The sequence below is a fragment of the Pholcus phalangioides genome, unplaced genomic scaffold, assembly GCF_987345545.1.
Source record: "Pholcus phalangioides strain wild (caught in Gottingen) unplaced genomic scaffold, Ppha-v1.0 ptg000007l_1, whole genome shotgun sequence".
Lineage (NCBI taxonomy): Eukaryota > Metazoa > Arthropoda > Arachnida > Araneae > Pholcidae > Pholcus > Pholcus phalangioides.
The window spans coordinates 34,732,810-34,758,946 of record NW_028301600.1 but is presented as its reverse complement, the minus strand read 5'-3'; the positions used below and the strand labels follow the sequence as shown (position 1 = coordinate 34,758,946).

Sequence of the window (26,137 nt, the reverse complement as noted above, 5' to 3'; positions counted from 1 at the left end):
TTACGACAGTCTAGGGTAGAGGGCAATGTAGGTATGTGTAGTGCTTTCAATGACTTTTTCAAATAGTGTGAAGGCGATATACAAAGTACTGCGGCATGGAGTGACAAAGTCCTCAATGAAATTCAAGTAGAAGATGTGGAAGTCTTAAAAATGTGTATGCGCAAGCAAAGCACCAGGACCAGATGATATCTATCCTACGGTTCTCAAGGAATCTGCTAATGTATTGTTGGTGCCAGTCACACAAATTTACACGAGTAGTGTTGCTGACGATATTGTCCAAAAGGATTGGAAGCTTGCTAATGTGATTCCAATATTTAAAAAGGGTAATAGAGAAGCCATGCCCAATTATCGTCCAGTGAGTTTGATGAGCTCTCCCTCGAAAATTTTGCTAATTATTATAAAAAAACAATTGATGAAGTGAATAGATGAGAATAATGTATTGTCGGATAACCATCATGGGTTCAGAAAGGGAATGTCATGTCTAACCAATCTCCTTTGCTTCTATGATCCCATGATTGGGTATGGCTTTGGGTATGAGCAAAAATATCAATGTTGTTTATGTTGATTTTCAACCTGGTAAACTCTTGAAGCATTTTTACATGAGATTTCGAGCAAGACAGGTGACAATGGATTATGGTCAACTGGAAATTTTCTATATATATATATATATATATATAATGAAATTTATTAATTCATCGCCAATCAACTGCTTCAACAAGGGGATACCAGTATTGATTGTTAATTGTCATTTCCAAGATGTGGTGTCAGAGGGAGTTTTTCTCTGATAGGGTTGGGAATAAATGAAATAGCTTACCTCTGGAGGGGGGGGGGCATGAATTCTAACACAACTGACACATTTAAAATGAAATAGGATAAACATATTGGGATAAATCGAGCAACTATCCATACTTTGATGTGACAACCATATTTCTTTATGAGCAGTATATTTATATTTTATCATAATTACTGGTTTTTTATTGCTCTTATTGGGTTGCTATATTTTTTATGTATTTCAGATGTGTATTCAACGTCCATATTTTTTATATATATATTTTTTCATATGGGCATTTTGTCTGTTAAGGCATTTGTATTTATAAAATTTCAAAGTTTCCAATATTGGTCTATATCAAACCCCGATATTGTTCTATATCTGGCTAAAAAGGCATAGTCAGAGATATATAGATCTATATTGTGTATGGGCCATGACAGTGTACACATTCTTCAACTTTAGGACAGTAGGTGACGCCCTTTTAGAAGAAATTAAAAAAATTATAGCTTTCTGTGGGTGGGTTTGCCCCCCCCCCCCCGAAAACGTTTCGTCTCCTCACTCACCAAAAACAGCACTAAGGCACTAAAAATTTAAGTGTTTGCTTCAATACCAGTTTAAAAAAAGGAGGAAAGCTATTCACTGACTGGTGTTGGTAAATGGTCTGCTAAAAGCCTAGCATGTGATTATACATTCAAAAGTATTTTTTAGGCATTTAACAGTTAGCTTTCATATAACATAAGGTTTTCCTTTCTCCAGGCTTTTACAATACCATATAGCCTACATATATCCAGGCTCTAACTAGGCTGAGGCAACTAGGGATAGTGTCTATTACCAAAGATATTTGCTTTACTTGCTATTCTATGTTACTTTTCTACAAATTAAAATTTGTACCTATTTTTCAATCAAGTAATGCCATGTAATACAGTAATACGCAGTAGTAGAAAAATAAATGAAAATATATCTTCATTTCCTAAATCAGTTGCTGATATGTTCACCACTAGAATTTCACGTAGTATCCTCTAAATTTCACAAGTAATTCATCATAGTTACCAGTGCAGTATATGAATGCATTCTGAAAAACTGTTTTTTTCCTAAATATGGCAATTGGCTTCATAGTTGTTAACGCATTCACATCAGGAAATGAATATTCTCGTTTTTAAAAAATAAGCATTGTCATCAAGAAACGAGAACTCTTGTTTTACACATATGTTGAAATACCTTTATATCACTTTATATAAATGAGACATTAAATAGTAATAATTATAATAATAATAATATTATTATTATTATTATTATTATATTATATTATAATTATTAATATAACATTAGCCTTATATGAATGTGTTAATAACCAAATTTTTTTTCAAACTCTTGAATACAGTAAGGTTTTTTTTCAAATCTGTTTCTAACTTTTCATAATTCAATGTTACTTTTTCACTGATGTTTCTACCATTGATGTGTTCACTTCCATCTGTTTTGCATTAAGTTCTCAACATTATAATCTGATTTTCTGAAAATATTCATTAAAATGTTGAATCTTGTCTATCATACACAACTATCTACTTACAATATTTGAAGGAATTTTTTTTATGATAGTGAGTTTTTCTATCTTGGTGTGATCCGCTAGCATGTCCTTCTCCATATTTACAAATTTCTTAAATTATTGCTACTTTCACAACGATTCCGTAAAAGAATATGCCATAGAAATAGTTTTACAGATTATCTCAAAGCTTCCAAAGATGTCTAAGGAGCTGGAACTATAAGTAGCAAAAATGTGATTTATAGTCATATTAGATTTAAAAAAATATTAGGCCTATTTCATAAAAATGACACTTTGTACATTGTTTGATGTTTTAAATCTAATTGATATGTTCTCATTTTCTGAACATTTACATTTTGAAGTCAATTTTTTTTCTTTCAGTTTTGAATCTTGCAGTCTGATGAAATAAACCATTTATCAATATATTATAAGTCAAACAAGCTTGTATATGTAATATTTCTTATACTTCTTAAAGTATCTAGGTTATCCTATTATTCTTAGTTTTTATATTGATGGACTCAAAATGACATTATGTGTTAACAGGAGTGGCTTAAGCTCATCTGCGACAAAAGAGTGACAGCGTGCTGTGTCTCATTAATTTTTGTTATTCCAAAATTTAAAAATTTAGAAGTATAAACAAAAACCTAGGCTGCCGCCTCTTACAATCTGCTGCCCGGGTGCACCGAACCCCTTGCACCCCCGCTTAAGCCGCCACTGTGTGTTAAAATATGTTTAAAAAAAATTAGCAATCTCTCAAAATCTGTCAATTTTAAAGCAAAGTTTTTTTTTATCATCTAACAAGTAGTCCAGTTCAGTCAGTGTTTCAATATCCTACAAACATGCCTTTGTTCTTCACAAATTCCCAAAAAAGGACAGATGGATAAAGAAATTTTTGTCACTCTAATGTAAAATCATCGCAATGTTTTAGACAATTGAATTAGTTGTTATAAACAACCTTTTTGGTAGTTTATATGAAGATAGACAGTGAAAATTATGTTGACAACAGAAAATTGCTTAATAATAACTATATGGTAAAATTTATTAGGTATCCAAGTTCTTTTGAAAATAATGCCCAAAAAGTCTTAAACCTTTACAAAACTCCTCAAAGATGAAAAAGGTAAATAAAATGAAATAAAATATTATTCTTGTAATTGTGTGTTAAAATAATTCATTTCATTGTAACTGAGCAAATCATATTACTTTATACCGTTTCAGTAGAACGAGTAGATTCTTTCATTTTTTTTACTGGCTTTTTCTTGGCTCTTCCACCCCAGTATGTATAGTTAACAGCTGCATATTCTAGGAGAGCAGTGAACACAAAGACGAAACACATGACTAAGTAAATATCAATAGCTTTCACATATGATATCCTTGGTAAAGAAGATCGAACTCCAGTGCTAATTGTTGTCATGGTAAGCACAGTGGTTATACCTATAAAAACAGATTGTAGAACAAAAAAAAAAATTTTCAATAGTAAATAAATTACTACTTTTCTCAACTTTTTCCACCCGCAAAGCCCCTTACCCTAATCAACGCTTATCCGCGGCTGCCCACAACAGTTTAACAAAGAATCTCTTTAAAAAGCCTTTGTGGGCCACCGTTGTAAGGCACTCCTGACAAAGATTGGAGGCGCATAGTTTGAGAACAACCTGGCCTATGATAAATAATAAATAACAACATATTCAATCATTAATGTCCAAGTAGAACTAAAATAACAATGAAGTATTTTTCTACTATAATGACCTAAATTATTTAGCATAAATATATATATATATCAACTTAAAATCATGATGCATTAGATTACATCAGATCATATAGACCCAGTAGAATTTTTATGATTTGCATCTATTTTTATCCTCTATTTTATGCATTATATTATACAGTGAAACTTCTCCAAGACAGCCACTTGGCATTCCACAAAAAAGTGGTTATCTACAGAGGTGACTGCCAAATAGAGGTTTCATGACAGGCAAAACACATTTCATGGGGGCGTATCAAAATAACGGTTTGCAATGTTACAAAAAAAATCTTATGCTCAATTTATTTACAATACCCAAAAAACAGATACATATACAGTGAAACCTCGCTACAACGATACTCGATATAACAATAAATCCTTCTACAGCAGTATTTTTTCAAAACTTGTTTGGAATAACCTATAGACCTATAACCTATAAGTCTGTAATGTTAAACTTATCTCGATATTATGATATCCTTCACTATGATATAAACCCCTCTATAACAATATTTTTTCAGAGGATTTTAAAACCGCTACAACTTTTATTATTTTTCATCCCAATGACGGCCATTATAGACGGTCATCCCAATGTTTTCTTTGTGCGGCTACTCTGAAAGGAAAAAATCTACATATTGCAACTGAATTTCTTAATGGTTGAAATCTACAATGCTACATGTTAGTTGATGCATGGGAGAGAGGAAATGTCACATATACAATACTTTTCACCACCGTAAACATAAACTTGTTGGTAATTGCTTTGTAAATCACTATCATAAACTTAATTATTAAATGCTGGTAATTTTACTTTCACATTTTCTTTCAGTGTTTAGATGAAATGCACAAAAATATTGAGAAAAATATTTCCAGCCAAATTTTTTGAAAAATTAATTCTATTTATGCTTGTGTGTATTATTACACTATAATTTATTATATCCAATCAAACATTTTTGAAAATTATCAACAGAATATACATAATTTATAATGATTATGCTGTTGAGGCTTAGAAATTACCTAAGGCAACTCTGGCAGATGTTGCTTCATGATTGATCCAAAAAGATACCCATGAGAGCATGACAATCAAAATAGATGGAAGATATGTTTGAAATATGAAGTAGCCAATGTTTCTTTTGAGTTTAAAGCTGAGTGATAATCGCTGATATGTCCCTGAAAATTCAATTCAAACTTTTAAATCATTATTCATCTGCATAGCTAATGAACTCACAACAAAACATGAAAATAATTAAATATATGAAAATTCTTTTGATTTAGAGAGATTCAAAAGAATATAACCAAATAAATTAAAAAATTATTCAGTTAAACTAGTAGTAAGAGCCATTCATATGAAAGAAGAATCAACATTTTCAAATGTTGTTCAGATGAGTTTGAAACTGGATAGTTTTAGAAGTTGAGATGATATTTGCTTATTATATCAAAACATTTCTTCATCTACCAAAGCACTTCATTCATGAGAAACATTATTTTTGTTAAAATGCAGATTTCTTAATTTTGAATAAAAGCATATCACTTGCATATTATAACAAATGCAATATATATACATATATAGCCTAATAAGAATACATATATAATGTATGCTATTTTTGTATAATTTCATATTTTTCTACTTCATTTGAATTGTTTTTGAGTTTTTAAACTTCATTAATTATATATAGTTTAAACAAAAAATGTACCTTAAACATATTTGACCATTTCAATTAAAATATACTTAAATATCATATTATTAATAACCAGAGGCAAGCTTATTTACATTAATATACACAATCACCTTTTTCATTCTACATTTCCCGCATTTTTGTTTTTATATATTTTTAGTGTATTTTGTATGTCACATTTAATTCTATATCCACGTTTGATTGAATTAGATATTATTAATTTATATTTTGATGCATTTCATGTCTGTCTTTCTGTATATACATCATGGCAAAACATAGCAGATCGAAAACTTTATTTTAGGTTTAATCTTAACCTCTTCCCCATGTCCTCAAATTCATTTTCAATTTTACATTAAAAAACATTTATTTTTAACTGCGAAACTACTTGAAATTCATTTCTGCCAACAGATGAGTATGACATTTAAAATTTAGTGCTAACATATTCAATATGTTACTACCAAATGTTTATAACATCTAGACCTAATTTAAGCTCTCTGTGAGCATTTCATTTAGCTAGGTGGACTTTTTTTTTAATTTGCTGTTTAGTGTCTCCCACAGGCAATGCAGGGTCTGAGGATGTTAAAGTAGTCTCAGAAATGTTTTGCTTTTTGCCAGTATGTGTTGTTCAGAGCCCTTGCTTTTTATGCATTCTTCAATTTCCAGCTTTTCATCTTATATTATTATTTGCAATTTTATAATTCATTTGGGATTCATTTTAGATTTTGCACTACTTCAAATTGAATTATAGTCTGACTGTTACATACGGTTATATATTTGATACCATTTATCCAAACTGCTTCTTGGTGATTATATTGGATTGATATTAATCAACATCGTTGCTTTAAATTTCACAAATTTTTGAATATAGCACAATCAGTGTTCATTTTTTGCAAGCTCGTGCAAACTTAAACAATTTGTTCATAAAATCAAAAGTTCACAAATGAGAAAGATGTTCAGACAAATGGCATATTGTTGGCGCAGGACTAGTTCATAAGAACACATCAGTGCATAAATTGAGCATTGATTATATCAAGTGCATGTACAATAGGGCTACATATTATTTTGCTAATGCACTTCTACATTCTAAGAAAGGACTTAAAGGTAACAGTTTTCAAGTAAGCTTCTTAAACTTCACATTTTTGGGCAGTATTGAAACTCTGTCAAATAACCAATCAGATGAATATTCTCCATTTTATTAAAATTAAAATTTATTTCTATTTTCCATTCCATAACTACATTTCAATGTATCAAGATGTCAATACTTCAGATCAACATGTATAAATTTGAATAGGTAAGCCTATTTATAGGTATGCACACTTCATCTTCTCTACACTTTATTTCCATTTTAATATTTCTATTTTGTCTGAGATATACAGGAGGCTCCGTGATAATGAGATCTAGCACTATGATTTTCATGTAAGTGTGTAAAATGGCATGATGACTTTAAAGTTTCACGTTTCAGTATTGTAGTGTTATATATGAGATTAGTGAATTTATTAGAAATTAGATTAGTGATTTTTAGAAAATTTCAAGAATATTGCACCCACACAAATTGAACAATTGCACCACACAAAGTACAGAATTTTTAAGTAAATATGTATCTAAAAATTTATGATTGATTATGTGTGAATATGTGTTAAATGTACATTCTGTGCTTGAAATGAATGACAATTAATTATAGATAGCAATGTTGGTGAAGAAAAATTTAAGACTTATCTCTTCATATTTGTATTCCGAAGGGACGAGTACCATGTTACGAATGGGAAATTTTACAGGAGAGCTATCTAAAGATTTCTTTTAGTGTCTTTCCATAGAGCTTTCTCATTTTATAAAGTGAATATTTCTGTAATTTATTGACATAGGATTCAGTGTCCTATACTTATGTGTAGTGTAATGAAAGTACTGCAAATTAACAGCGTTATCCCAATATTGATAAAAATAGACATAATGCTCTTTATACCTCCAGATATACATATATATTACAGATAATGTATACAGAGGTGGATTTAACAGTGGGTGCACTGGCTGTGTGCCCTTGGCTTGTCTGCTGAGAGGCCCTGTAAAACCCCAACTTTACACTTTTTCTAATTTGAGGGGCCCAATATTTTCTTCTGTGTCTCGGAAATCAACCGACCTTACTACACCTCTGGATGTACATGATTTATAGACAATTTTATGCAGTCAATCTAAAGTCCATTAAAACCATAACAGAAATGAAAAAAAATTGAAACAAAATTAAAATAGTTTTTAGGTTAGTTCACAGACCAGTGGCAAGTTCTTCTTTTCTATCCGTTGTTCCAAAGCCAATTATAGAGAACTGAGGTAACTCTGCCTTTTCAACTCCCAACACTGCATCATCCATCCAGTACATCACTACATCGTCAACTGTGTATCCATCTTAAATTAAAATACAGAATATTTAAATAAAATCAATGAAAATTTTTATTTCATTTACTGACACATACACAAGATATTTTATTCATATTGATTATTTTTATCAAATAATTTTGCTACCTGGTTGCTTCCCAAAAAATTAGGAGGAGAACTAAAGTTTTCTATAAGCTTTCACCTTTATAAAAATCATTGATAATATAGTTGTGAAAATGAAATAGCTTGTCCGTTCTTCATAATTTTCCACTTTTCGCAAAAGTAAAGCTTCCATGGGGGTATGATGACAATCTACTTACTTGGTGAGGTACAATAAACAAATATTTTAGACCCTGCCTCCTTAATATATGACAAGCCATCAACAGACAAAGGAAAGCAAGGTCGAATTTGGCAACCCCCCCCCTCCAGATTCTTTGTTGGGGGTTCGCCGTGTGCTGATTTTTCATTCAACTTTGAAAGTTCTGGCAACTCAGATGTATTTTTGGGAGCACTTCTTCCAGTTGAGGGGACTACGGCTATGATGAGTTATGAAAAGTTTTAATTCCATTTTTTAATTAATTTAATTTTTCAACTGTTTTGGTTAATTTAATTTTTTTTTCATTTGGTCATTACCAGAATTTTTTGGGAGGAGGGAAGAGGTAAAAATAATTTGGACACAAATGATTTAATTAATTAACTTCTTTACTTCCAGACTTTAACTTTTGTCAAAAATTTTTGGATGATGTGTAGTTGAGATGTGTACTACCAGAGATAAATCTCAAAAAGTGGTATTTAAAAGTGGAGAAAAGTATTATTGTTAACATATAGGAAATGAAGGGGAAAAAGATCAGAGGAACACACACACATAGTTTTCTCCATTCTTTTTTCTTTTTCTTTCAACCACCTTATCTCTGTATATATATGTAATACTTATTTTTTTTTCTCGTCAAACCGTCATGAGTAGGCTGACCATATTTGCTCGAGAAACATACGGGAAATCGAGCTTCTGAATACGGGAAAATACGGATCATAGCCGATTGTCGCCAAAAATGATGCCAAAAGTAAGCGTACTTGCCAACTCATGCTAAAATCACAGAAAAGTCGCCAATCGCAGGAAATGAAGCGGCACTTCAAATTGGAGTAAATTAAAGTAAAAAACATGACAAATATGTGAGATGAATATTCTTATTTGTAGTCGTAATTATCGTAACATAATCTCTGAGTTGGGAAGGTAATTTTATTCGTTGGTTTAAATAATAAAAAGTCAAGCTTTCTTCGTTGAAAATACGTGAAAAGCCTGGACACTTTTACAAAAGTCGAGACTGTCCCGGGAAATACGGGACGTATGGTCACCCTAGTAAAAGAAAAAAGTAAAAAATAATTTTCGTTCACAGAGTTAAGGGGTCATTCAAGTATTACGTTAGCATCGATGGGGAGGGAGTTTCCAGTTTGCTAACTTTTGATGACGAGGGGGTTCGAATGATATGCTTACGTCATGAATCACCCTTTATAAAAATATGAAATATTCTTAATGACATCTTACTTGGTGCGCCATAAACGAGAAAAACGTTTCGCTAGTTTGTGGGCACTTAGTATAATATAGATAAGTGTAAAAGAGGTATAATTTATATATTATACTATACTCTCTCTTACCTGTAATACTTACAGATAAGAGAGTAGGTACGAAGTAGATTTCTCTTTTCACCCTCACCTACCTGTTCTCTTTCACTCTTAAATGTATATAGTAGAAGGATACATCACGGAGGTAAAAAGAACTAATTTTTTTTCATAGGGTTGCAACAAAGCTTCGCGATGATGGAGAGAGGAAAGAAAATGCAAATACAAAGGCCATAACAGACAAAATGTCCAACAAAGTGGCTGAAAAAAGATGCCCATAAAAAATATGGATGTGGAGTACATATCTAAACTAAACAAAGAGAGCTTGTTTGAATTTATTCCACTAGCGTTTGGACGCAAAATTACATCCTTGATCTAAAGTGGTTAACTTTACCTTTATCTAAATATCGTAGGGTAGTGATTCGCAAACTTTCGTCACCCGATGCTCTCTTGCTTAGTTCATGGTTCATCTGCGACTCCTCATAATAGTTTAGTGGATATTTTCACTCATAAAAAACCTCTTCAAAGCATAAATAGGCTCACACATGAATATCTCTAGCTCGCCGTGACGCCCCTGATAAAGGTTGACGACACCACTAGGAGCTGTGACGCAAACTTTGGGAAACACTGTCGTACGGAAAGAACCTTTAGTTGCCAATAGCCCTAGTAATTGTTTAAGATTGAGAGTGTGTTCCAGAAATTTTTCAAGCGTTCGAAAATGTAAAAAAAACTTACGTACAGTTTCAAGGATTTGCTCCATCATTGATTTCATTATACTGGACGGCACGAAAAAATAAAATTGAATCGATTTTTCAGAAACGAAATATGAGGAATTCTCGAATCATCACAAACGAACGTATTTTGAGAATATTTTCAAACTTGGAGGGGGAATGGTCCGAAACAGCTACTTCGGGTGTTTTTGAAAATTTTGTGCCATATAATTTGAAATTTCGTGGTAATTTAGCGAAAATTGGCGATGTCCCGTATTGGAGAACCGAATTTCCCGTATTATTCTCGAGGAAATATCGTCAGCTTAAGCATATGCAGTCATCCGCGTTATGTAAATATCCTTCACCAGCAATGGAATGTTAAGGAATGAGGGAAATTTTTGGTTGTTTTTGTAGAAAAAGAAAAAAAATCGTTTCCCCTCTCTATACACTAGAATTAAATTCTACTCAATTTCAAAATTGAAACTGTAGAAATGGGGTAACCATACGTCTCGTATTTGCCGGGACAGTCCCGGTTTTTTCTGTTTTCCTGAATTAAAGAAACACAGAAATGAAACTTTTTTTTTTAATGGGAGCTGATATTTCGAAAACTTTTTTAAGTTCAAGTTATCGATGTGCCTGTTTTTTGCTTCAAAAAATGATTAATTAAAGCTGCGGAATTTCTTCAATGTAATTTATATGAGACCCATAATTAATTTCAAAACATCCTAAACTATATGGATTGAGAGATGCAATTGGATAATCTAAGACAATACGGGGACATTAATTCTCATTTTCGTGCTTGAGAAGATATAAATAAAAAGCTGAAATCAATGTGTTATTGCACGGATATCCACCTCAAAAAAGTGGATCTGGCTCATTATTTTATATTCAATTTTGTGGGCTTCGTATCTCTAAGCGAACTCAATATTTCGAAAATCAAAACTTCAATTCAATTTTTAAAATTATTGATGTGGCGGAAAATCCCACTAAATTTCCGCATTTCTACGTTAAAATCGGCAATTTTAACATTGATCTCTATGGGGATCATCCAGTGTTTGTCCCTCTGGGTGACGCTGATGATGATTACGACGTCTATTTGAAAAGCCTCATTTCGAAGCCCAATTTCACGTATTTTTCTCTGACAAATATGGTCAGCCTATGCAGAAATATCAATATTTTTTTGTAAAAAACGAAAATTGAAGGGTCTGGAGAGGGGGGAATTGGTTTCACTCCATAAAATAAAATTTTCCAGGACTGAAAAACAATGTTCAAAATTTATACAATGTGTGTGTGTTCGGTTCCTGCTCGAGAATCCTGCTCAAACTACATGTTTGGGGGGACGGGGTGGGAAGGTGAAGCCAAGAAAATTTTTTTTGTATGCAACCATTTTTTATTTGGTTTTTAACCTTCCGTCCACCCCGTCCCCCCAAACATGTAGTTTGAGCAGGATTCTCGAGCAGGAACCGAACACACACACATTGTATAAATTTTGAACATGTACAAAACTTCCAATTTTTCGATAGGTATGTCCTCTTGTCGATGATACTTCACCCTTTTTGCTAGTTTTTAACAGTAATTTCATGGCTGGTGTAACTACCAAAGAAACTGGAACGGTGGTACACTAACATGAAAGCATCCGATTGGCCTTGTCGACAGTGGGCATTTTTTCTTGTACATAGGCTTTACAAAATCTGTCCAAGGTTAAAAAATTTCTTGTTTACAGTCAAAATAACTACGAAAGGAGATGGTTTTTACACGACCATTTCTTATAACTTCCATTCATTCCTCTGGAATCTCGAGGTATAGTCCTCCTACCACGAGATGAGATTTGGCTACGGCACGTCATGTCACGTCAAACGATTCTATTTTATCCTAGAAGAACATGCCAATCGTGAAAGCTCTGTCACTGATGAACTTTTCTCGATGTGCAATCGTTTTACCAAAAAAAAATTGAATAAAATCATCCGACGTGACGTGACATGACGCAGCGAAAATTGATCTCGTGGTCGGAGGACTATATGCCTTTTGTTTAGGACGCAACATAAATCTATATTCTATCTTTTCAGAGTGATACTTTTTATACACGAACTAACCTCAAATTCATATGCACAAATCACGAATAGTATATCATCATCAGTAAAGCAAAAAAAAAAACGCACACAAATATCGCTCTCTGCCCATTTCACAAATTGAGGGGGGGGGGGATCTCATGTAGACAGTGACCTTCCTCTTGTTTTGAACGTCAAATGTGCAAAATTTTATCAAGATTGGAATAAAACTATATTTGTATTAATTACCCACAAACAAACACTCTTTATATACATATATATAAATATAGATTTTTTAAAATACGTGAAACCTCACCAGGGGCGTAGCCAGAAATTTCGTTCGGGGGGGACCAAAGTGACAGAACAATGGATTTGGCCATCTTTTTCCCTTTTCTCGGTCATTTTCTCACATTTCGGGGGGGGGACCAGACCTCCAAGTCCCCCCCCCTCGCTACGCCCTTGAACCTCACTACAACCATACTGATATAACGATGAATCCCTCTGCAACGATATTTTTCAAGTCTTGTTTGCAAATGCCTATAGTCTAATGTTGAACTGCTGCCTCTCTCGATATAACAATAATCCCTCTACATCGATATCTTTTCATTGTTCACAGAGTTATACAGTACCGAGAGAGAGAGAGATTTCACTGTATTTCTCTTCCAGCCTCTCGGCAAAAAATACCACAGATAGTAGGCAACGATGTTTCATTTGCATTAAGAAATTAGGATTTTTTTTTTAACGTACAAAAATTTATTACCATAATAATTAAAGTAAATTTATTACCGTAGAATTTATTACTGTATTATTAAAAGAAAGTTATGTGATTTATACGCATTTTTTCATTTTTCAAGTAACACCATCTTAAATGCGGCCCACCACATGCGGGCACCATTATGCGGCCCTGAATATATTACATTTTATTATATTGTAATTGTAATAAATAATAATAATAATAATAGTCCTTATGTTATTGTTTAATAAAAATATAATTATGTAATGTAAATAAATAATAATAAATAAAAAATATTTTACAATCAATAATAAAATATATATATATTTATAATAATTATAGGTTTATTTTATTATTTCATTTATCTCGAACGGGATGTATGGTAAATGGGTATTCGTAAAACGGACAACTTTGTTTTTCTTTCCCCCATAACTGGTTGCAAAAATGTTCAATCTCGCTCCATTTTTTTTTTCTTCCTCTCTATTGTAAAACAGGACTTTTTTGTTTTTTTCCTTTTGAGCTGAAATTCTGCATTTTTGTTATTCAGCCATTGTGAGGCGTTAGAATGGAACTGTTTAATGTATACCTCGCAATACGATATTTTATGTTTAATGTACAAACGTTTCATAGATCTCTCGAGAAAGTCTCGCGGGAAAAGAAATTTGAATCTGGTCAACTGTACGAAACTGATCAAGAACTCAAGGAAAGGGCTTTTTTTTCCGTCACACATTTGCCTTCACTATAGGAAGGTCATTGGTGCACACGTACGTGGATCACTGCGAATACTACGAACCTAAAATTGCTTGTCAACACAAGGGCCTCCTTCATAGTCACGCAGACTGATAACGATAACTTACAGGGAAAAAATAAGTTTGATTTAATCTTAGCTTCAGAAAGCGCAAAAAAAGAATTTCGACGGAAAAAAATATTCAAAACGCATTTTTTTTCACATTCTGATATTAGTCCATTTTGTTGATTGCAAAAGTGGTAACAATACGCAAATGATGAATAACATTATCCGTGATTCTAATAAGCAGCTTTGACTATATATTATTGTTTTTATAATAACTGGTGCTTTACTAAATAAATAAAATAAAATTATATTATGTATATTATAATATACACCCAGTGGCCAAAAAATTAGGAACACTCTTCTACTTACCACTAATATCGTGTGGGACCTCGTCTGGCTTTGATGACAGCAGATATTTTTCTAAGCATGGACACTACAAGTTGCTGAAACCGTTGAGGAAAAATATTAGCCCATGCTAACGAAATGGCAGCTCTTAATTACCTCAGATTAGACGGCGGTGTTTCGGAGCTTCTAACAGACCTTTCAACTACGTCCCAAAAATACAAATACAAAGCCACAATACACAAAATGATCAACGCGTGACTGAGAAAAGATGCCCATAACAAATATGGATGTCATATATTTCAATGTCAATGCTCAATTGGGCTGATATCGGGTGACTGAGGGGGGGGGGGGTCATTGAAGCAATTGAAACTCTGAATCATGTTCCTCAAACCAATCTGAGATAATTAAACCCCGTGGGAGGGTGCATTTGTTGGAGTAATATCATTCTTTACCCTCTTATTATGCGTATATTTGTTTTTTCCAGTGCGCGCAATTTTTGCTTCACATGGGGAACTTAGGTGACAGATAGAACAGCGCTCGAAATCATTGGTGGTCCACTCTACTGGTCAAATAAATAAAATTATTATTATTATTATCATTGCTGGTCCGCTGGTCTGAGACCACTGAATAAACAATAGGACCACCGAGAGGAACCAGTGACTTATATTTTTCAATTCTAACGCTGTAGAATATTTAATCAATGGAGCGCATATATATTTCGAGGGACCCGGGTTCGAGTTCCGGTAGAGGCAGAGATAAAATTTTTTCAAAATCAGTATCTCTACAAAATTAACCAGTTTTTCTGTATATGTTGTATTAACTAGTGAAGAGTACATCTTTCTCTAAATAGGGACTTTGGTTTTCTTTCCCCCATGTTGACCGCTAATATGTATGCATGTTCATCATTTTTCTCTCTCTAGTAAAGAGGTCTTCAACCTTTTCCAGTCGCGAGCACTGCCTGTACCCGTCATCAAAAGAATAGCAACTTTACGGCAAGTTTAACATACGAATGCATGAAATCAGGATTATTTCAATCCCTGAATGCAATTTTTACACGGTATTTTAATTGGAACATTGATCAAGTGCTCGCGAGCACGAAATTGAACACGATTATCGGGCACTCTGGGTACTACAGGGAGCACCATGGTGATCGCGAGCAACGATTTGGATGTCCTCTAGTAAATGTCGTTCGTCAGACAAGGCGTATTTCGTTTTCTCTCTGTCGTCGTCATATCTTTTCCCTTCCACACTCTGCCCGCTCACAGGTTATGCGCCCCAGAGACGAATCTCAAACAGACGGTCGCGTTTTGACATGCTTTTACGCTCGCCGGGACGGCAGTAGTGATATCTTGTTAGAAGTTTAGTTTCCATTCGTTTTATAGTGTGCATCAGGAATCTTCGCAATGATAATGACTAACATCAAAGATAGTATAGCCAAGCGGAATGATCACAATTATTCTAACTGGAAATATAAAAAAAGTGAAACTTCTACTGATTTCTTTATTTATTTACACCCACTAAAGTTTGGTTGCATTTACATTGCGGGGAAGAAAGAAAAAAGAGCACGAAAAAGAAAGGAAGATGAAGAGAAACTTTTCAAGAAAGTCATCGAGAACGACAGACCGGACCTAGGTGAAGTGAATCAAAAGGTCCTCGATCTATGGGATGAAGCCGACAGCCAAGCATAAGCATAAATATCGGACTAACTGTCGAAGAAGATTATCTCATTCACATCCGTGGTCGGAAATCAGCAAAATACATGTGAATTGATTGCCTTGAAGGAGAAGCACGAGATCACGAGAAGAGCACCCTCACCAACAAGGCTTACTAGATGAGAACAATTTGTTACTTGAAGTTAGAGAAAGGCGGAAATGTTCCCGAGCATGTCATCAGCATTCAAGAACTTGTTCTCAAGCTGAGAGACCTCGGCGAAGATTCCTTATGAGATAAGTGGAGTACCACCATGCTACTCAGCAGCCTGCCAAGGAGTTTCGACCCAATGATCACCGCATTGAAAACACGTGCCGAAACCGAGTTGACGTTTGCTGTTGTCCAGCAAAATGTCATAAAGGCAGCAACATGCGGATCCAGGCAGTATCCTCGCCGAAAGAAATGATAAACCTTGGACCAAGCAACATCAGCAAGAATAGCAAAATACACATGAATAGCAGATGCAGGAAATACATCGAGTGGAAAAAGAATCATCCGGAGAGAACTTCCAGGAGCCAGCAAACGGATCCCTTACAGTCGCAAACGGTGAAACAGTTCATGTGCTAAGCATAGGTTCTGGGAATATTGTATTGAAAAATTTAGACGGTACTATCACAAAAGTGTTACTTTCGAATGTGCTATATGCTTCTAACATGGCCCCCACATCCTGGAGCGGGGCCCCTAGGCTGGGATCTTTTGCGGGCCCCCCTGGTCAGACTTTTCACGGGCCCCTTCTGTAGTTAATTTACAGCGTGAAAAAGCAAAAAATGATGAGAACTGTCCCGGGCTCTGTCAGCCCCCCCCCCCCTTTGTGGGGGCCATGGCTCCTAATGTCGTCAGTAATCTGATATCCGTTCATCAGTTAACTTTGCACGATACTTCCGTGAACCTTCATGGTGATTATTGTGAAATTCATAAATATTGAAAGCAGATGGGCATCGGTGACTGTCGGAAATCTGTACACATTACGGTTGTCAGTTACATAAGGTGTATACAGTGACTAGACATAAAGAAAATTGCGTACACACATGGCATCGAAAAAGATCATAGAGATACAAAAACAATCAAGAATATACATGCTGAAGGAGTCGTTAATGTCTGAAATTCATCGACTGTGGTATCAGCATGTCTTGCGATACGTGCACAAAAGGGAAACTTTCAAGAGTTTCCCACTTTTTTCCCACTCCCGTTTTTTTCAGTTCCATTTCCCACGCAATCCACGAGTGAGTCGAGAGCTCGCCGTTAGATACAATTCATACCGATGTGTGCGGCCCGATGCAAACAATCACACCAACTGTAAAGCGGTTTGTTGTCACCATCGACGACTATTCAAGGTACACTCAAGTACATTTGTTGATACAAAAGTCAGATGTATTTAATGCTCTGAAACAGTACCTGAGTTCTGTTAAAAATAAATTCGGACGAAAAGTAAAGATGATTCGATTCGATCGAGGAGGTGAATATCTGAACCGAAATTTCAGCCAACTACATTATAAATCGAGTTCTAACTGGAGTAAAGGACAGAACTCCTTACAAACTGTACACGAACAGGAAGCCTACCATCAAGAACTTACAAGTTTTTGGATAGAAGTTTTTAATTTCATGTACCAACAGAGAGGCGTCAAAAGATCGACACAACACAGGAGTAGAAAGGATTTTCCTTGGGTATGATGAGGAGTCAGAAGCATATCGCTGCTATAACCAATCATCGAAGAAGGTCGTAATAAGTCGAAATGTCAGGTTCTGTGTAGAACATCGCGTAAGCGAAAGTTCCGACGTGAGTGAAGATTATGTTTGTGGAACTGAACTTTCCGGCTTAAAGGAAGCAAAAACTCAAAAGGAGAAATCCAGAAACCCTACAGAGGAGGGTCCCAAAGGTGCCAGATCCCGAATTCGTGTTACACAAAGGTCAACCAAGAGACGTGAAGTGATGAGAGCGGGCGACGACCTTTACATGGGAAATTTCTCCGAGAAGTTGACGGATGAAGACAGCGATGATGAGGAATGCCCAACCTGCAATCGTATTCTTGACAGAAGGTACTTCAACGACGGCTTCCTTGTGCATCAAGCCAGTTTGTGCCATAGTGAAGATCCGGAAACATTAGAAGACGCTATGGCCAGCCCTAAAGCGGCGAGAGGGAGAGAGCCTTTAGATATTGAACATCTTCACAACAATTCATGGGAACTCGGTAATCTTCCAGCTTTAAGAAAACCCATCAAAAGTCATTGGACTTTTAAGACGAAAAGCCAAGGTCGCCAATCGGCAATCCGTGAGAAAGTTTTAGTGGTTTACGGAGAAATTTGGACTGGATTGGGAACATTTATATTTATGACATGAACAGCATTGACAACCCTTACGTATCGGTACGAGAAATAAATGTCACGCTAATTAATTTATGACCCGTATTTTACTGGACATTCCGTATTTTCGGATGCCCAGACTTTTTTATGATAATGTCCCATTTTTCTCCATGAAACTTACTTGAATTTTCAGTTTTTACTAAAATCAAAGATTAAGATTACTTTCACAACTTTTTAATTTAATTATTATTAAAATATAAACGCTCATCTAGCTTATTTCTCATGTTCAACTTTTTTTTTCGTCCAATAAATTTTAATTCATTATGATTTGCAGTAGTTTCATTTCCTACTATTGACAATATTTTAAAGATTTTAGCGATAACTATAACGATTTTGTCTACGTTTCTCTACTTCTTCGGTGATTAATTGGCAAAATTCCGTACTTTTCTCTATGACATATAGTCAGTATAACATTGAAAATTTTGGTATAAATAGGGTGATCATAAGAATCGTATTTATAATAATTTTAACAATTAAATACAGTAATTCATATAATTTTTTATATGAATCGTATTTTATAATTATTATATAATATACAGAAAATACGAGATATATATCGCTAATTCTTGATAAACGTGGAAAAAGTTGCCAATTATGACTAAAATTTCTGAAAAATTAAGTGGAACGGGAAATTAAGAACTACTGCAAATCGACATGAATAAAGATATATTTTAAGGGGGAAAAAACGTTGCGCCATAACAAATATGTGAGATGAATATTTTGTTATAATTATCATAGTGCATATAATTTATAAATTACGAAAACCACTTTCATCCTTAATTTCAATCACGAATAAAAATTCATGTGAGCTTCGTTGGAAAATGGGAAAACGAGGCACATTAGTATGAAAAAAGTCGGGAGGGTAAAAAATTTATGAAAATACATAAATTTTTTTCAGATGAAATACGAATTATATAGACATTACGATAATTATGACTACATTAATAAGTACAGTCTACCCTCGGTTTACGAACGGCTCGATATGTGAACAATTCAGTTAACGAACAACGAAAAATGATTCGGTTTAGGAATTAATCTTGGTTTACGGACATATAAAAATGACTGAACATCGAGGGAAGTATTTTTCAGAAGTTTGTGACCACGTGACTATTTTTTTGTTATTTGAGAGAAAAGTTAATTGAAGAATTTGATTTTATCTGAGTAATAATAAAGCCCTGGAATGCGATTATCCACTATTATCCACTCAGTGATTTATGGATTTGCAGGTCATTTCAAACTTCAGGAAGCTCTACATCAGAGAACTTTTTCAAAAAAGCTTTACAATAATAATTTCGGGAAAAAAACTAACACTCATTGACTTCTCAAAAGATTATTTTAATATTCTACAAATTGCGCACTGCGTTTGCTATCATTGACAAAGCTTAGCAGTAAATATTTTATAGAACTATGAATTTGGCTTGAAGGATATTGGGGACAGATTGTATTGGATTTTAAGGGCTTTGACACTGGGATAACTGTGGTTATTTTTATTTCAGCAACTCTCTTATTATTTTAATGATTTTCATTGGTTTCACGTTTGCGCAGCTACTGCAAAAAATTCACACTAGAAAACTTCGAGGCGCCATTAACGTATTAAATCCTTTTACATTGATTCTTATGAAATATTGTTTCGGTTTACGAACAATTCAGCTTACGAACGGACTTCAGGAACGAACCAAGTCCGTTAACCGAGGGCTGACTGCATTAATTTCACATATCTATATATATAAAATAACATGTCCTGAGTGACTGATTCATGATCGCCGAGCCGAAACCTCTGAAACTATAAATGTGCAATTGGGCCAATTGTTTCATTTTATGATGTAAGGGCTCACTAGGAAGAGTTAAATTCGACCCCTTAAGGGGGTTCAAAGGTCATGTATAGAAATTATGATAAGAAGAAATCGCTGGAACTATAGGTGTGAAATTTGACCAGTGGTTTAATTTTATGATGTAAGGGCTGACTAAGAAGTTTTTTTTTTTTTTCAAAATTCGACCCCTAAGGGTTGCATAAGGAAGTTGAAAGGTCATACGAGGCAAGCGTCACTCAGCCGAAACCGCTGTAAATATGAAATTTAATCAGTATTTTCATTTTGTAATATAGAGACTCATTAAGGAGGGATTTTTTCAAAATTCAACCTCTGAGGGGGGTCATAAAGGGGGGGGGGAGGTGTTCAAAATTTATATGCGACAATCAAGAATGAACCCATACCACTGAAGCTAGAAATACGAAATTTGGTTAGTGTTATATTTTATTGTATAGAGACTCATTAAGACATGATTTCTGAAAATTCTAATTTCAACTCCCAAGGGTCATGAGGGGCTCAAATGTTACATGGGAGAGGATTCGCCGACCAGAAATTTCCGAGCGAGTAACAGCTAATTTGTCATATATATATTCAACGGTTTTCTTTTTCGTGAAATATATTTTAACTGACGGTGATTTTCAGTGGTCCTTTATTACCCTGTACCGTTAGAATTATTTTTAGGATTTTCAACCGCAATTAAAAAGTTTTTCCACGTTCAGCAACTTGAGCAAGAATCGGCGATGTCATATTTTTTTCCGCATATAGGATCTTCATTTACCATATTATTAACGATTAAATATGTTCATTTCATATTAATAAGAGTAATTGTTTGTAGTAGACCAACATGTGGACTTCAACGTGGTGTTATAATTTTGTTTGTGATTATACTGTATTGTAACTTTTTCTACACGTTTCGTTCTAACGCTATCGATTCATATGCATGATCGTCGAAGAATTTTATAGCAAGTCACACGAAAAAAATTTTTCGCATAAACCCAAAAAAAAATCTTCTTTAAAAAATTATTTTTCTCATAAAACCAAGATGAGCAGCATATTTAACAGATTCTTTTCTTTAATAGAACTAGGTGCTTAGTGATAGGTGGATGCGAGATTTTTATTCAAGTTAGAATCGTTATTCAATTAGCAGTCATATCAAATATAGGCCTACCGGTGGTCCTGAAGTCCTGACCTGTTTTGAAAAAGATATCAAAACACATAAAAACTGTTGAAGATAGAGACAAAATGGCTTTTACAGAATTTGAAAGAGAAGGTTTCAAAGTTTTTTTTTACTTGTGGTACAAAATTGCTACATGAGCATCTTGAGTGTGACGCGGAGGATGTCAAACTTATGCAGTGAAACCTCGATACAAAGGTAATCTGCGAACCAATAAAAAATATCGTTGTAGGGATTACTGTTATATCGAGAGGTATCATTCTCATCAGGCGCCGCCAAATTTATGCGGTTGTTGGTATCTCTTCAGAATTGGCATTGTTATCATCACCATAAAACGCATTTATAAGCATTTATTCGGCATCGAAAATTCTAATTGATTACTTGAAGAATAAAATTCACTTGGTTGTTTCACCCTGTAAAGTAGCTTCCTTCACAACATTATTTTTTACTGCGCAGAAAGTAGCTTCACGGCAACTTCATTAACACTTTCGGAGGGTACATATTGCAAAATACCAATGCTATTTAATTTTCCTCGAAAGAACAAAAACTGGTGAGGAATTTCAAAATACAGTCGACGCTCGATGTAATGACTCCCGTCGTCCCTCCGAAAATGGACGTTATATTGGGAGGGTCGTTATATCGAAAGGAAAACACATATGATATTAGTTATATGAAAACGTTTGAGACTTATTCTACCGGTCGTTGTAATGTAATGGTCGCTATAACGGGGGGGGGGGGGTTATTATAAAGAGCGTCGACTGCATGTTGAAAATGATCTTGAGTGAAATATAAAAATTATCATTAGCAGTTTTACAATCTCTTCAAAAAAATGTCGTTTTAGAGGTATTTATCGTAGTAAAGGACATCGTTGTATCGAGAGGAGTTTAATATTATACTATGGGCAATTCCAAAGAGGATTCAAAGAAGTATCGTTGTAGAGGGATTTATCGTTATATCAAGTATCGTTGTAGCGAGGTTTCTCTGTATAGCATTTCTTGCCATGTTATTTGTAACATGGGGGGTTACAGAGAATAGAAGTAAAGATGGCAATAAAATAAATGGATGTAAAAGAAAACTTTGAAACCTACTTTCTTAAATGCTTTAAGCCAAGAGTTCTTAAATTTTTTCCACTCGCGGTGCCCCTTACCCTAATCAACGCTTATCCGTGGCTCCTCAGCGCATTTCAACTACAGATTTTTTCGAAAGACCTTTGACGGGCCACCACTCCGTGGCGCCCCTGCAAAAGGTTGACGGCACACAATATGAGAACCCCTGTTTTAAGTTGTGTTTCTCTATCTTTAACAGCTCTATTAATTTTTTTTTCAAAACAGGTCCAAACTTTTGGACCATCCAGAATTTAATGCAAGTATAGATATAAAAAAATTAAAAAAATTCCTCAAATTCATTCAAAACATTTAGTGGTAACTGCCCAACAGAAATAAAATCAATAAATTACAAAGAAAACCAACTTTTTTTTAGTTCCATCTATTTTACTTGCATCTTTACTTCTATTCTTTGTAACACTTATGCTACAAATAACACGGCAAGAAAGAAAAAATGCTATATAGACTTGACATCTTCCGCGTCACTAAAGATGCGAATTTAGAAATTTTGTAGTAAGCTAAAAAGAACTTCGAAACCCCCCCCCCCCCCATACTTCCCTTTCAAATTCTTTAAACCGTTTGTCTCTATCTTTAAGAGCTTTTCTCAAATATCATTTCAAAACATGTCACACACACAGGTTTCATGGACCACCCTGTATATTACCTGCAGCAAGCACGGCTATGGGAGCAATCGCCCTTCCCAACAGCCAAATAACAATTTAATTTCTATATTAATTTTTCTGTTTCAAAATCGCGTTTGTTTCACAATGTTGAGGTCGGTGTTATAACAACCTCTTTACGATCACAGGAAGAACCCCGTGAATTTGGCTTCTTAGCACAACTCATAAGCTATACAAAAAACACAATAGCTAGCTTCCAGGAGCCTCATTGTGCGAGGGAGGCGATATAAAGTACGAACTGTACCAACGAAGTACCGAAAAAACCTCTGGATCGCAAAGGCTTAAAATATTCTGAAAAGAATTATAATAAAAGATACCTATATTCTATCAGTCACAAGTAACTTATCAGCATACTTACAGCTTTCAATTTCTATAGTACAATTCTGCGAATCAAGTGGATAATAATGCAAATCCATCATACATGCCAATGTTGTCGTGAATCTATAATATAAGTTATTGAATATCCGTGAGGATATTTCACAGTAAAATCATACTGAATGTAGGGCATCATACATACAAAGCCAAAAAAAATTATATTTAAATGAATATTATTGTAATGAATTATGATCAATATGAGACGCCTTATCCTTGAGGGTTGAGTTCACGTAAGGAAGAGTTCGCTAGAGAAAGAGGTGAAACAAAAAATAGAGTGCGTTTGATTCTCCTTTTTTACATTTAGCATTCCAAGGGGTATACCCCACAGGGCAGTAACTAGGATTTCTGTCATCAGTTCAAAACTTAATTTTAAAGTCGATATTTATGAATAAAAAATGTTTTTCCTTGCATTATATTTTTAAACAAAAATAATTTTTCGCACACTTTATTCCTCAAATTTTCCGCCGCCGGAGATTGCCACTCAGGGAAAGCGCTTCTTTATCCCCCCTACCCCAGTTTCCTCCTTGGTACCACGTCCTTATTCTTGAAGAGCGCATTCTCCGAAATTAGGACCAGTACTCAAAATTTCTTTTTCGTCTTTAACCAAGGACCAAATAAAGGCTTAAGTATTGGATTCTTGAATCAGTCTTTGTCTTCAATAAGAGGTTGGATGACTACATGATGTCACCGGAGATGAAGGAAATCTCACTCTTTTTGGTATATATAAACTTATATTTAAAAAAAATATATATATTGCTATCTTAGTATGGAGTAAAAAGTGAAAAATTAAATCATTAGGGTTACTTATAAGTCATTTATGCTTCTTAATGTTATATGGAAGATAGCCAAGAAGCTATTGACGACAAGAGTTTAAGAAATTAGGAAAAGTACGAAGTTGAAAGCGTCACCTGCCAACTGAAGAAAAGGAAATGAACCAAAAATAATCCACTGGTCCAATCTCAATTATGGAGCACATAAGCACTCGCAAGCAAAACCTTGAAAACACTGATGAAACAATTTTATTCGCAGACAAATCCTACCAAAACATTAAAGTCGAACTTACATAACTGAAAAGTACCCCCTTTCCCTCTGAACATCGAATAACTTTTACTGGCATTCACGAACTGAATATCGAATTTATGGTGACATGTATTGGTGACATGCAATTTTCTCTTTGTTGTTGTCACCAAAATACCAAATACAAATAACATGTTTCAAATTCCGATCAGCTACGTGTAGCTCTGTTGAAGTGACATAAAACAAAAAATATTTATAACTGTAGATACATTATTGAATAAATCTAATATTATCACCCTAATCGCAAATTCGTGTTTTAAACTCCGTTAAAACATAAATCAGTAGAAAACGTCCAATATTTACTCCATTAAGAACACTGAGCAAGCGTTAAGTTCCTAATGACGCGAATTGAAATATTTTTTGACTAATATTCTATCTACAGTTTTATGTAGGTTGAAATTATCAGTAGATGTAACAGTGTATAACTAAAGTGTCAAGATCGTATAGTGATGGCGCTTTTCGTACAGTTTGAAGTATTCTATGGAAGCATTATATTATGCTAAGGACTGTGAAAATGGCTGTAATTGTGGGTGAAATATTTCGTTTCCAAAAGTAGTACTTTTTTTTATATCGGTATTATGCGCAAAACCAAAGTAAGTAAATTTATAATTTTGTTTATTTCTATTTTCACTTTTTTTACGATAGTTCGTAACCCTTCAACTGCGGAAAAAAAATCAATTTTTTTTCGTCTCATTATTTTCTTAATAAAGAAAAATATAGTTGGAGACATATTTATTGAGAAATACAATCTCTCTCTGCGAATTGAAGTACATAATTTATATAAGAAGCCGTATAATTTTTTAATGACCATTTGATCATTTTTGTCACACCCCGGTCATTTTCTGCACACGAGGGCTAGTTAGACCAGGACCTACAATTTATTGTCGATTCCGAACGGCAACCTTTTTTTTGAGAGGTTGTGTGCTAACCTCTCGGTGTGGGACTCCCTGCGGTAGCAGTCTTTTTCTGTGGTCATGTTGCCATTTCTGTTGTACCCCTGTGTCAGGAATGTTTTCTGATAAGGACGAACCGGGTATCGAACTCGCGACAGCTTATAATTTTTTAAATTAAAAATTTAATTTTTACAATATCGCGTTGATCGTTCATAGATGATTGAGCAGTTAAAGGGTTAGAAACTGTTTTACTATCTTAATGGAGAATCCACGAAATTGAAGAAACATCAAACACAAAATAAGTTTCTCAGGGTTGTTCGGTAGTTAATGGCGGTCCCGATAAATCTTACGTTGTGTGTGTGAAAATCGGCCATTTGTTTTTTTATTTACTTCTCGAAAGTTAATGGCTACTGGTGCTGATAAAGAAGGAAAACAATTCCGTTAAGAAAATAAACGATGAAACAGGAACTTGATGTTTTCATTCCGTTAAAACAAAAGCGAAACATTCTTTAAAAAAAAAAAAAAGAAACATAAGTCACGTGCTCAAAAACACTTTGAAGGATTACTTTGACGAATCGTGCTTTCAGCTTATCTTCCGTCACTTCTGAGAGTAAGTGCACTGCCGG

At 34.3% G+C, this 26,137-nt stretch overlaps 1 protein-coding gene across 1 annotated transcript in view; it reads right to left on the bottom strand.

Annotated features, from left to right (window-relative positions):
- LOC149085226 (gamma-aminobutyric acid receptor subunit beta-like) overlaps positions 1–26,137 on the bottom strand; it is a 37,578-nt gene that overhangs the window by 4,960 nt on the left and 6,481 nt on the right. Inside the window, exons 5-8 of the mRNA XM_089233103.1 lie at positions 23,525–23,607; positions 7,983–8,114; positions 5,059–5,211; positions 3,517–3,740 (exon numbers count right to left, since the gene is read on the bottom strand). Coding sequence (XP_089089229.1) covers positions 3,517–3,740; positions 5,059–5,211; positions 7,983–8,114; positions 23,525–23,607 — 592 coding nt within the window. The remainder of the gene's footprint in view (positions 1–3,516; positions 3,741–5,058; positions 5,212–7,982; positions 8,115–23,524; positions 23,608–26,137) is intronic.